This window comes from Magnolia sinica, chromosome 1 (genome assembly GCF_029962835.1).
Source record: "Magnolia sinica isolate HGM2019 chromosome 1, MsV1, whole genome shotgun sequence".
Taxonomy (NCBI): Eukaryota; Viridiplantae; Streptophyta; class Magnoliopsida; order Magnoliales; family Magnoliaceae; genus Magnolia; species Magnolia sinica.
Genome location: NC_080573.1, coordinates 129,359,162 through 129,373,435, shown reverse-complemented (window position 1 = coordinate 129,373,435; position 14,274 = coordinate 129,359,162). Strand labels below are relative to the sequence as shown.

General features: G+C 39.9%; 1 protein-coding gene across 1 annotated transcript in view; it reads left to right on the top strand.

The window, feature by feature from the left end:
* The first annotated feature begins 265 nt into the window (after positions 1-265).
* Positions 266-14,274, top strand: part of LOC131249402 (bifunctional pinoresinol-lariciresinol reductase 2-like) — a 64,153-nt gene continuing 50,144 nt past the window's right edge. The window contains exons 1-3 of the mRNA XM_058250161.1: positions 266-488; positions 1,073-1,219; positions 2,928-3,177. Of these exons, the coding sequence (XP_058106144.1) occupies positions 303-488; positions 1,073-1,219; positions 2,928-3,177 (583 nt within the window). The 5' untranslated portion in view covers positions 266-302. The remainder of the gene's footprint in view (positions 489-1,072; positions 1,220-2,927; positions 3,178-14,274) is intronic.

Sequence of the window (14,274 nt, the reverse complement as noted above, 5' to 3'; positions counted from 1 at the left end):
ATCCTTAATTCTCATGTAGGGTTATTGTAGTCATTTTCCATATGAGGGCAATTGGGTAATTTTATGGAACTGATCTAATAAGCATCCAAAGGAAGGAATCAAGACCATCGGTTTTAGCTCAATTTCCATCGTTTATCAATTCATTGGTTTACAACATGTTTGTGGATATAAAATACAAAACATTTGTTTATTTGATGGTCCTTTCATATGTGTGTGTATAAATTCCTGAGCATGTCCCTTCTTTTCCAGCAACCCAAAAAAATCATTGAAGGATTTGTTCTGATTAGCCAGTGAGAAAAGAGATGGACGGAGAGAAAGATAGGGTTTTGATCATTGGGGCCACTGGTTACATGGGAAGAAGGCTTGTCAAGGCTAGCATGGCCCTGGGCCATCCAACATTCGCCCTTTATCGACCGGAGATCGCATCCGATGCCGAAAAAGTCCAGATGCTCATCGGATTCAAAATGGAGGGCGTGACACTTCTTCAAGTACACCAAATTACCCCATTTTGTTTCGATTGTTATACTTAAAATTTGGTTTTGTTTCTTCATTTTCTTTACAATTTAATTAAAATTTTTTTTTTGTTATGTGGCCCACTCTGATTTTTTATCATAACTTTGCTGGTCAATAAGCCCATGGTGGGCCCATGTGGCTGCATGGAATAGGATGATCCAGACCATCCATCCAACATTTTGTGCAATGGGTGGATAACTATACAAATATAGAGGCAAACAGTACTTGCTGTGTTTAGATGGCTGGTGGGAGATCCGTGCAAATGATGCGGACCAGTAATTTAAAGGTAGTCCCAAGTTTAGCAGATGGGATCTTCGAACATTGGTTTTTACCTCTTTACTTGCTTAATCTCTTGATTGATCATCCCTTTAAATAATCAAGCAAATGGTATTGTGATATTAAAGTACTATCTCATCCCATTCATTAGAATCCTTGTAAGTGGTTGGGGTAATATGGGAAGGATCATCACTAGATGACTAGATGGCATACAATGGGCCATTTGTTAATAGTCCCTAAATCCCACCAGAATGCTAATTCACATGAACTCATTAATTTGCAGGGTTCCCTTGAAGATAAAGAAAGCTTGGTGGCGGCATTGAAGCAAGTAGACGTTGTGGTGTCAGCTGTCGCTGGAAATCACCTTAGGCATGCTATCCTCGATCAGCTCACTCTTATTGAAGCCATCGAAGAAGTGGGAACTATCAAGGTTTGCCATTTCTCTATGTTACACTCGGATGTGGTGATGAAAACTTTAGATCATCATCTTGATGGTTGACAGTTGCATTATTTGTGGAGCATTATGATATTTAAGAATGTTGAGAGTGTCCATCTAGCTTGCGCAAATCCTATGCATATGTTCCACACTCAAATCGCGTGTTTAAACCATCTCTAACGTCCAAATAGCTTACATGCCCATCCATCCAAACATCCGATTGACTGCCCAAATCTTGAATGGGCCGTATTAATGTCAAAATGGTAGGGATCAGGCTTCCATGACTATCAGAAATTTGTTGGTCAGATGGCTGGGATCATTTGATCAGGGTCTTTTTTGGACTCTGGCCCATGCAACAGGTAGTTCATTGTCTGGACGTTAATTTGTAGGCTGACGTTGATGCACTGTCAAAGGTGGATGACTAGGGATGGAAAGGTAGATGAAATAGATGCGAAAGGGGCGCGGATTGGTTACTATCCCCACCCGTCCCGTGCTAGGAACGGACAGGGGCTCTGAGGGGCCAATGTGATGTGTGGGTTTTATCCACACCGTTCATCCATTTTTTCATATCAATTTAGGGTATAAACCCAAAAATGTGGTATTTCGCAAGATTAAGTGGAGCACACAATGGGGATTAAACATTTACCGTTGAAATTTTTTTAGGGGTCACAGGAAGTTTTGGAACAAGCTGATATTTGTGTTTCCCCTTTAACCAGGTCTATTTGACGTTATGAACAGGTTGGATGGTTATTAACCATCACGGTTGGCCTTAGGAAGGTTTCAACAGTGGGTGTCGTTATCACCACCGCTTCCTGTGGTGTGGTCCACTTGAACCTTGGATCTGCCTCAACTTTTTGTTTTTACACCCTAAAATAATATGCCACAATGGATGTACGGTGTGGATAAAATCCACACTTTACAGTGGCCCCTCAGAGGCCCTGTCTGTTCCTAGCTAGGGTCGGGCAGGGGAAGTTCTCAATCCGCGTCCATTGCAAAGATGCTGCAGGATTACTCAAATGCGGATTACTGAGATGGGTATTGTATGAGGGCACCTTCGAAGTTACAAGACAACTCGGGACTCTCCGAGTCAACCTGGTCAGGTTATGGGCCTGATCAGTTGGTCGGTTTAACCATACAGGTGCTGGTTTGCTGGTCAACTAAAAAATCAGCTAACTCAGCTTGGTTTTAACGAGCCAGCAGAGTCACAAAAAAGGCATTTAAGTATATTTATGACCCACCTGGTTGACTCGGGACTCATCGGGTTGACTTAACCTAGTGTGTGACCAAGTCACAAGCCAATTCCAGGTTTGTAAACTATGGTTATAATGACCTTAACATGTGGCAGATTAATAGGATTGATTCTATGAAATGCCACCTCACAACAACATCTGGACATATGGTTCAGATCTATGATCAATCCATGGTGTGATCCACTTTTTGATGAACCAATTGGACAGTTTTTTTCTCGTTATTGAGTGTCACCGTTGATTGTATATTTTTCTTACCGAATCACCTTAAGCCCTTGAATTGGTAGCTTGGATCATCCAATCGGTTCGCCTTATGGGGTATGCCTCCATCATGATCAGGACCAGAAGATGAACCGTTTGGGTCCACTACAAGTGTACAAAATTTACTAAAATGATCAAGAAAATCATTGTGGTGATTTTTAATGGTTGATAAAACTACTGATGGTCCCATGCAGCGGTTCCTTCCCTCTGAGTTTGGGATGGACGCGGATCGGATGGAGCACGCAATCCCCCCTGGTGACCATGTGTTCAAGGACAAACGTGTGATTCGGCGGGCCGTTGAAAAGGCCAAGATCCCCTACACTTACGTCTCGGCCAACTGTATGGCTGGCTACTTCCTGGCCGCTCTGGCTCAGTTGGGCCACTTCATGCCACCCACTGATCATGTCTACATCTATGGCAAGGGCGATAAGACCGACAAGGATTGTAAGTTCCACTCTAAGTGGGCCACCCCGAGCTTTCTATTGCTAACTTAGACTGCTGATAGTTGTTTGTTATTGACGTGGCAGGTATTTGGGTGGATGAAGATGACATGGCAATGTATGCTATGATGGCCGTTGATGATCCACGGACACTGAACAAGACTCTCTATCTCCGTCCACCTGCTAACATACTCACCCAGATGGAGGTGGTGAAGATATGGGAGAAACTGATTGGAAAAGAGCTGAAGAAAACCTTCGTTACACAGGAGGAATGGCTTGGCAAAATGGACAGTACGTAACCGACTCTTGGATCCTTGTGCTTGGATTAGGGGTTGTGAATGAAATGAAGGGTGGTGATGCGTCCAGACATGTGTCTTGATCACCGACTAGTATGAGATATTTCCAAAACAGTTCTCCAGATTGGAATATCATAACCACTCGATCAGTGGACTATAAGTTGATGGTTAACAGAGAGCTGATCACCAAGAGGTAACCGTACAACCTGTGGTATCGTACCATCTTTCCCCATATCAGGGCCATGAAAACAACTGGCCCCACCATAAAAATCACCAATCTCAAAAATCCGACTGATCGGATTACTAGGTGAGCCACACCCGTATGTTGAGTCAGATTGTCGGATTCCTACGTGTGGCCCACCTGAGAGAGTGGAACCGTCCTGGTTTTGTGCAGGTGATATTCATGACGCAGCCTATCATTTTCATGGTGCAGATGTCTTGCACGAATGATATGTTGGCTGAAAGAGATGGTGCGGTACCACAAGTTGTGGTACCTTGACGGTAGATTATCAGCTTCTGGAGGGGATGATATAACAATGCGGATGAACAGCCAAATATCAGCACTGCATATAATCAATAGGACATTTCCGTTGTAAAGAACTTTGGGGCATTCTCTGTCAACTGTGGGCCCATCAGATTAATGATCGTTGTAACAGAACCATGGGCGTCACTTGTCAGGAGGAGATGAATAGGTGTGATCTATGTAACCTTTCTTGTTTTGGATGCAGAGATGCCACCTCCACTGCAAATCGGGGTGGCCCACATGTACCAGATCTTCTACCATGGGGATTTAGAGTTCAAAGTGAAGGGCCCACATGATGTGGACAGCTATGACCTGTACCCGGACTACAAGTACGTCACTGCTGAAGAGTACCTCAAGCGTTTCGCCTAAGTCCTTATTATTACTTTGGAAATTATGGTTATATTTAAAGATTTGGTGCATGAAATAGTAAATATAGAAATGCTAAAAGCCTCCTAAATTTTCTTATGGCCCTTTCTGAATGAAATTCTATTGGTTATTTTCTCTTAACATTGGGTCCCCTTAATTCCTTATGATATCCATAGGATTAGTTGTCCCCACCTAAACAGTGGGGGTTCTTTTTTCTTTTCTTTTTTTTTTAAATATTTTTTTTATTTAAAGGAAATAAGAAGAATACCCCCTGGAATATATTGCAAAGAGAATGATTACAACTTAGCTAATTCGGGGAGGCCCCATAAAAGACGGGACCCTCCTATCATATTGGGCTAACGAGAGTAATGCCTCAGCCCACTAACATATACACCCATGTAGATATGAACACCACCCAGCAGGCAAACCCCCACACCTAATTGTGCGAGCACCTGAACAATGGGGTGGATCCTTAATTGTTGAGGATAGTAGTGGGATCCGTTTTCCTCTCTCTCTCTCTCTCTCTCTCTCTCTCTCACAGAGGCACCCTACTTTAAAATCATGTCCGGTCAAGGTCGAACAGTCAGCCATAGTATGGAAAAATGGCCCACCTTTTATTTTACTTAAAACTGCATTGTGCATTGAGAATATAGGCATTCATCGATGGTATGCCGCCAATAAAAATAAGCATACATGATGTGACGGACATAAAAATTACGGTGAAAAAGACAAATACATCATAAATTATCATTTCACCCGGAAGAAGCTTTACATGGCTCTTTTTCATTAGCCATGGGTCATCACAGGAAGAGACATGGTGACAGAAGCTTTCCATCTGCATATGACCTAAAATTTTGTGGGGCCCACTGACATTCATTAGTCCATCAATTTTGCCAAACCATTTTAGGATGTGACCCTAATATATATATATATATATATATATATATGTGTGTGTGTGTGTGTTTGTGTGTGGAATACAGTAAGAAACGGTGGGGATTGAATGCCCACTTTTGAAGCTTTATCTTGGCAGAAGTTTTGGATCAAGATAATATTGTGTTTTCCGTATATGCATTTTGGTGGGAATCATCTTATGATAGGGTTGGATGGCATATAAATATCATGAAGGTTTCAATGGTTGACATTTCCGTCCCCATGGTTTTTATGGTGTGGCGCACTTGAAATTTTAGATCTGCCTTTTTAATTTTTTTTTGCTAAGATCTTATATGATCTAGCTAAATTGATGGATAGGATGGACGTAACATGGACGTTATGGTGGGTCCTATAGAACTTTGATTGCACGCTCTGTATAACAGAGGTTACACCAATGTCGCGTCCTTTGCATCACTGTTCCATTTGGACGTCGGGTGTCTTGGAACACTTGTTGTTGGAAGCAGGTGAAACAAGAAGCTCGGTGTGTTTACATGACATCCCCTTATTCCCTTTAACCGTCAGTTGCGCCAGCTCATGTTGTGACTTGAACCTAAAAGTCAAATTTTTTTTTTTTTTTTTTTTTTGAAAACAACTCAAGTGGCTCATTTCACGTGAAAAAGTGGAGATGAGACATACACCATCAAAACCTGACTAAGGCCCATTATAATGTTCATATTCTAGCTGACCTCACATACTATGATTTCAATAAGGATGATTAGAAAGGAACAAATATCAGCCTGATCCAAAACTTGAGTCCGGCCCAGTAGGGTGTGAATGGTGGACGTCCTCATCCCCACTGTTTCTCGTGGTGTGGCCCACTTGAGTTTTAAATCATTTTTATTTATAGTTTCACTGTAAATGGCCATTTTTAGATCATTTGTATTTGCAGTCTCACAAATGATGGACAGAGTGAATGTGTCTTTCGATTATACGGCTCCCTCAGTCTTCCCTCTAAATCTGGGTCAAATCGTGCAATATTAGCCTTGCCTTCACACTGCCACAAAAATTTTAGATCAAACTACTCGGAATGAAATTCTCAACGGTTGATAATGCCATTTCAATGGTTTGAATAGCTTGAAAGCATTAAAAATGAACTATCGATATTTTCCACAATAGTAATCATTGATCCACTTTTTTCTATCATGGGACCCACATGTACACTAGATCCGCCACAATTTTAAGCCCACACCCTAAAATGAGATGGTGAATATGATGGATGGCTCAGATTTACAACAAGCATTATGAAAGTCGGCACCACCACCTCATTTCTTGAAGTTTTCTAGACATTTTAAAGTACGTCAACAAGTTGCTGGTTAAAAAAAGAGATGGGTAATTTCGTCAATAAAAAAAATACTCCGGTCAAAGTGCACAACAAGGTCATAGTTTAAAAGTAACAGTTTTAAGGTCCATGTTCCAAGCCAAAGGCGGTTCAGGGGCAAAATTCCTAATAAAAATAGAAGATGCACCTCTGGCGGTCAATCACGCCTTCCCACAACTACTTTATAATACATGCAATATTCCAAAATTTATCATACGTGGGGAAGTTATTTGATACTCTCGTAGGGGATGATGCTTGACGTGGAGGCACTCAAAAATCATACATAGCATGCATGAACTCAAATTAAGTAGACATAAGTTATTGGGATGTGAACCATGATGTAGAGAGCTGGATCAACGAAAAACTATGGGCTACACCCCAATTCTTTGTGACAGTAAGATCCTAATGATGATTTGTCTCCTTCACATTATCAGGATAAAAAGAAACATACTCTAAACTTAAACATACCACACCATAGAACAATAGGGGCGAGGATGCTGGCCCACCAATGAAACCTTAGGGCCACTGTTGATATTTATCTGCCATCCAACCAATTCATATGATGGCTCCCACCACAGTGAAAGGAAAACACAAATATCAACTTGATTCAAAACTTGTTGGCCTCAATAAAGTTTCAATGCATGCATTGTGGGCTTCCCCATCCCATTTCCCCTGTTGCATGTATGTCCCACTCGATTGTTGCATGATTTTTGGGTTATATACCAACATGAGCTGGTGCAACTTATGTCTGTAGTGGATGTTTCATGGATACTATGGTAGGTTCCACAACGATTTTTGTTGCTTGCCCCATACAATGAGTGTTGAAGGAAATCCATGTCTAAATTGGAAACCCAATGTTGCCAAGTTACAATCCCAAAATCAATCGGTTGAACATTTCTAATCTATGATTTTGATGAATCATGGCATTATTGCTATTCAATCAAACATGAGTTCTTTGTTGTGTGCACAGTTGGTGTGTCGAGTTTTCCATCGTGTGCTTCTTATATAGATCGGGAGGCGGCAGCTACATTGGGTTTTCTTGCTGGCATGAGATCCTCGAACATTACAGGATCAAATCATATCCTAGCTAGATTCAGATTCCTCGTTGTATCCGTTGATTCCTTTTCGTTTTGGGAGGAATTGCCTTCTCAAACCTTTGTAGTTGCCGCCACCCTAGGATGTTTTCAATTTATCCAGGATTATCTGAGACGTCCTCAGTGAGTGGATTACGATAAACTTCCTATCTCAATAGGTCTTTATAAGCCTATCGAGCATGATGCTTTGACCAGATGTGCCACTTGTGAGAGGGCTACATGTTCATCATTTTAGTATCTCGTTTATGAGTGTGCGTACGACTCTAAGTCATTCTATTTTTGCAAGTAATGTGTCGCCGAAGTATATGAGGTAAAATGTATTCTCAAGGTGCGAATATGATTTCGTTCATCATTCGTACGCAATGCTAACACATGGTGACATGTCATTGGTCCGCATGGATGGGCTAGGACAAGTGTAAACATGCACACATGCAAAAAAACAGAAGATGAACAATGAAAGTTGACACATGCGGTATATTTGAAGTGCTTTGTACATGTGAGGCCCAAGTGAAGATGGATGGGGCACATTGGCAAATGTATGACAAAATAGAATGTACGATGGGATATTGGATATGTGATACATGTCAGGTGATGGGAGATAGGCGATGGTATATGTGAGAGAAGTGATAAATAGTGTTTCCCACCAATCATAATTAAAAAAAGTCTTCACAAATGACGGAAAATTACTTTAATGAGAAATGGTGTTTCCTTTCCTTACCATGATCCAAAAGCAAGCTCACTCACAGAGAGGGTCATTGATCAAACATGTGTGTTCACTCCCCAAGTATAGGGTTGTGATGTAGTAATAAACTCGGTAAGATCGAGGTCGAATCCCAAGGGACTGATACTTGTTTGTTATCTGAAACTAAGTAGAACTAGAACTAGACTAAGATAAAATCTAAATCGAATGTAATTTGATTAATAATGATGGAATAATTATCTAAAATTTTAAAGAATTTAGGAAAAGGAAACTAGGGATTCAGAGGATCCACTTGTAGAGATCAGGGAGATCTTATGCCTGCATCAAAAACTCAACTGGACTTAGAGTGCATCTTCATCCAATTGAAGGGTGTAACCATGAAGATCAAAACTGAACTTCCTTTGATCTAATTTTTAAGGGATAAAAGGTATATGAATTAGAATGGATTCCATCACCAAACCATGCCCAGGAGACAAAGTAAACAATAAAATTAAACTAATTACCAACCAATCAACAATATATGAAGGTTAGGAAGGGTACCATCATCCGACCATGCCCAGGAGACGATGGCGAACAACAGGGCTTCCTCCCGTCATAAATATAAAAAGGAAAGGAACATGCTCAAAGTCATCGCAGACCCATTGTAATTTTAGTCACAACAGACCATTAAAAACTAAAAAACATTCGCTTAATTAAACAAAAATCAACATCAATTCAGTCTAAACAAAAGGCATAGCAAAAAGTCTCCCATCACGCTACAGGCTTCACGTCTTAGCCCTAGCTAAGAGGTTTAACTACTCATAGACATGATTAGGCTAAACATCTTTAAAAGAAAACAGGGAACAGACAGAACCAGCCGGCCGAAACTCTCTCTCTCCTTGCTCTTCTTGGCTTCCCACGTCTTTAGCTCAGATCCCCCATCTTACGCCCTCTCTCTCCCTTTTTATAACATGTCCGCAGCCAGCAGGTCGGTTTACAAAACCGACCTTGTTTTCCACAGTTCACAGCGGGAGTCGGTGCGAATTTTTACTTAGCACAGCCGTGTGCGCAGGAGCTTCTCGCCTTCGGCCTAAGATTCGAGATGGTGGACGGCCTGTCCACGGAGTCCGACTTCATGGTTGGGGTTGTGGCCTACTGCTGGATCTTCTGAACAATCTAGATCGTTCATCCGGTCAAAGATGTGCGCACGCAATGGCCCACAGAGGCCAGTTTTCACAGACGCATGTACCTGCGTAAACAGAGTACGCTGACGTGTTTGGTGGCCCAAAATGATATTTTTTGGAAGAATCCACCCCGTCCATTGGATTCTTGGTGAAAAACCAGTCAGGAAGGAGTGGTTTTGGTAAGTTCTAGCATGACCCACTATACTAATTCAAACTACCGTTCATCCTGCGTTTGATGGTGGAAATCCTATGATAGCGTGTATGAGGCCAAAAGGACATCTAGACGTGGGTTACGCCCGCCCTATGGATGTAATTGACAGTTCAGATTTGCAAACATGTTGATGTGTGGGGCCCACAGTCACAAACCCACAGTCGGATGTCCGTCCGCTGTCTCCTGGTGGGAGACTGATCGGGTCAAGGCAGTCAACGCTGCCTTGACGGTTTGGTGCCCGGCGGCTGTGTATACGTATCGCGTGTATGGGTCCCATGATGCTGTACTAGAGAGATCCGTCCATCCATCCGTTTTATCACCTCATTTAAGGGGTTGAGACTAATTTTGGAGCATATCCAGATATCGAGTGAGCCCATGATTGATGATTTCTAGGTTGATCTGTCCGTTGGGACACTTTCATAAGGATCCAACGGATAAATTTTGATGTGTATGGTTAATTTATGGTCTTTAGTCCATGTATGAATTTTCGAGCCGAATGGATAGTGGAAACCTTATGATCTTGCATTCTGGCTGACTTTCAGGCCACTTGAGCTTCAGTTTCTCAATTTCCTTGGATCTTTAGTATGCAAATCCGTCGATCTTGATCCCCTGGGGTCTGTCCCTTGCCTTGGTGCATTCTGAGCATCAAATCTATGCTTTTAATACTCTATTTCGGTCCAAGCTCGCAAATGTACCTTGCATCACAAACACGATTAAATCGGGCCGTTAAACAGTACCATGTTCATAAATCTAGGCAATAACTAGGGTCTGGTATGCAATATTTGACCCTCAACAATGTGTACCCATAATTTTATAGTATACTGGATTACTGATGCAGGGAAGAGTGTGAAATAATAATGAGAAAGATCACTATCTTCTTTAAGTACGCAAAACCTTGAATACACAAGGTTATTCTTGAATCCACAAGATAAAAAGGAAACCTCAAAATTTTTTATTATTCAATAATGTTCATACTTCCCGATTACATCACTTATAAAGAAAAACAAAACATAATTAGGAGTCCTAATTATAGTAAAATAAAACTTACCTGAAATAATATTTTTTTTTAAAAAAAATAAAAATCCTAACCTAATCATGACAAATGATCCCTAGCATGATTACAAAAAATTTCTAAGAAGACAACATATACAAATTTATAAAAAAAAAAAAAAAAATCCTAAATTTATCATGTCAGATGATTCCTAGTATGATTAAAAGCAATTCCTAAAAAGACGTCATAGTCTAAATCTCTAAAATGAAGGATATATATCAAAATTAAAATTTATTAAAAATAATAAGTTTTTCAAAAAAATAAAAATAAAAATTGAACTTGAAGGAAGTGTTTTCTCACGAAATGGACATATGTGACCTATGAAGCGAGTGGGTTAACCTCGGATGGTCCATTACAGTAAAGATTGATAGGTCGCGCATCCCGTAACAATATTTAAATAAAAAGTTATAGCCAATTTAGGGTTCAAACTTCAAACACCAATTTCTTCCATTCAAATTGAATATCTTCGAACTGGATGTGCCCAGAGCCCAATTATGTCATGCACTACTGAGGACTGGGCCCTGATCTGATAGAATATGTCTACTTCCATTCAGGCTTCTTTTGGTCCAGTTGTAGTAACAATATGTTTACGGCCCGCTCTACATCAGTCTCATCCACTTTAAAAGAACTTGTCATCGAGTGGTTCATCAGATTTAATTAGCTCATGATACTCACACAAATCTACCACATTCAACGTTCATGAGATCTTCATATCCTCGGGAAGACCAACGACATAGGCATTATCATGGATTTTCCTAAGTTGCTAAACTTTATCAGCCTCTTCCTTGTACTTGGTGCTTGACTCCTATAATTTTTTCTTAACATCGTCATGCATAGTCGTGATCTGGTCTGCCATATTTTCTATAACAACACTCATTCTCGGTAATTTAGGTAATGGGAATTTGTCGAGTGTATGCTTGGGAACTCGACCATACACAATCTTGAATTGGAACTTGCCGGCAAACCGATTTTGCATGTTGTTAAAGGCAAACTCTGCCTAAGCTAGAGTAAGATTCCACTGCTTAGGTTTAACACTAAAGATACAATGTGTGAGGTTCCTGAATGTATGGTTCACCACTTATGTTTGTCCATCCATCAAGGGGTAGTAAGCACTGTCAAAATGTGTGTGTGGTGCCAAATTGCTACCACAAAGTCCTTTAAAAGTGACTGAGGAACTTAGTATCGTAATCTGAGGTAATAGTCTTGGGGATTCCTGAAAAGGCCGAGCTACGAGTCCTACAGGGGGGGTGAATAGGACTATGCCAAATTAAAAATTAAATGCGAAATTTAAACAAATATAAATAAAGATAGCACTTAAACAATCACACAATGTAGAAATATAAAACAACCTCAAGTGTACAAGTATTGAGAGGTTGATATAAATGTTGTTCTAAGGATAACTTTATACCAAAAACTAATGGCTTATGGTAGGACAACCTGATTCCTAGAACGATCTGTGTATCAAAATCTCAAACTGATATAGAGGAATAAAGAAGTAAATAGCAAATGAAATAACTATGCTATTACAACATTCCCACACTTGCATAAAAGAAATTACAACATTCTCCACAAATGTATAAAGGGAAATTACAACATCCACAAAATGAAATAATCAATCAATCACCATAAGACCAGAAATTATAGTGGTTCGCTTGTGTGTACACCAACTATTTAGAAAAACAGTCACACAACTACTCCACTCTTAATATCCTCACACAGTGGATATTAGCGTTCACTATGAAATAGGTTTTTCAAGGTTCACCTAAGACCTTCACAATTGTGTCTTTTAAGTGGGCTTACACAAGTCAAAAACCCCACACTTTGATTTTTCTGGATCACCTCAGACAAACCAAAAGAAAGAGATTTTTCTGGCACAATCTCAATGAAACCAAAAGAATGATTTGATTTACAAAACTGTAAAATACTTATCTAGATATTCTTCTTTTGATGCAGCCCGGAAGAACCAATTCAGAGTAGAAGTTTAACGTAGATGTTCAATGTTCACACTCACTTATGAAAAAGTTCTAAGTTCTAAATTTATTTTAGATTAAATCACCTTGGGCTAGCTTGATTTGATTTTGATTCCAAGAAATGGAAAAATTTCAATCCCTCTTTCATATAAGATTGGAGTGTAGAAACTCAAAATTAAATACAAAGAAAGCTAATTAAAGAGAATATAAAATGAGCACTAAATAGCTTAAGAATATCACTAACTTATCTCTCAGAGCGGCATATTGATTTTGCTTGAATTGAATATCAAACTCTAAAAATCGTGCTCTATTTATAAGTGCAGAAATCGCACCTTAGACTAGTCCAGAGGTCGGCTCGATTGGTCGAAGGACCAACAAACTTTTAATAATTTGGGCCCAATAAGATTAGGCCGTTCCACGACTGGTCGAAGGACCTGCTCGACCGGTCGAGTGACCTCCACGACCGGTCGAGTCTTGTCCACGATTGGTCGTGTGGAACTCAATTTAGTTGCTGGACTTTGAGTCGAGCCTGCAGGACTGGTTGAGCATTGTTCACTCGACTGGTCGAGCAGTCTCCAAGACTGGTCGAGGCAATAATAAAAAATCCTAAAAATTAGTAACAAACTTAGGACTGGTTGAGGATTTCTTGGACTGGTCGAGCCAGTGCTAAGACTAATCGAACTTAGTCTAAGACTAGTCGAAAAATAGTATATGCACTTATAAAGTGACCCAATTAAATTATGTATTTAAAATGACCTATCCTATGGTCAATTTAGGGTCATTCATACCTTGTAAGCGATGTATGAATATTAATATTCTTTTACTTCAGTTGATAGTTATTCTTTGAAGTTCACTAAGCTTGAGATCTTAACATATGATGAAGCTTGAACTTGAGACCTTTTGAAGCTTGAAATTGAAGCACTTGACTTGCATTTCATCTTGAGCTTTGAGTACCATAGTAAAGACTATTGTCTTGCCTTTAGATGTAGCTTTGAAACCTTGAACTTTGAAGCTTAAAGGAGTGAACTATCACATGGTGTTGTACTTGAGCATGTATATATCTTGATCTTGCATTTGAAGTTCTTGAAGTAAAGACCTTAGTTCTTATACATGAGATGCACAGTCTTGAATATGTAAATGCACTACACAAGCCACAGATTCCAAGAGGTTTTGACACTACAAAATTTGACAATCATAGGAGCTAGAAAACATAGCACTTATAATCTCCCCCTTTGTCAAATAAATGACAAAACACACTTCGTTAGAAATAAGCATAATATGCACAATAAAGAATCATGCATCAGTTATCAATATAAACTAGTTACAACTTGGTTAAAGAATCATGCACCAGTTATAAACAAGTCAAAATAATTCACATCTACTCCCCCAACAATACTCCCCCTTATAAAATAAAATAAAATAATGGATGGCTACCTATCCACAATCCACAATTCACAATCTACATGCCACATATCACAA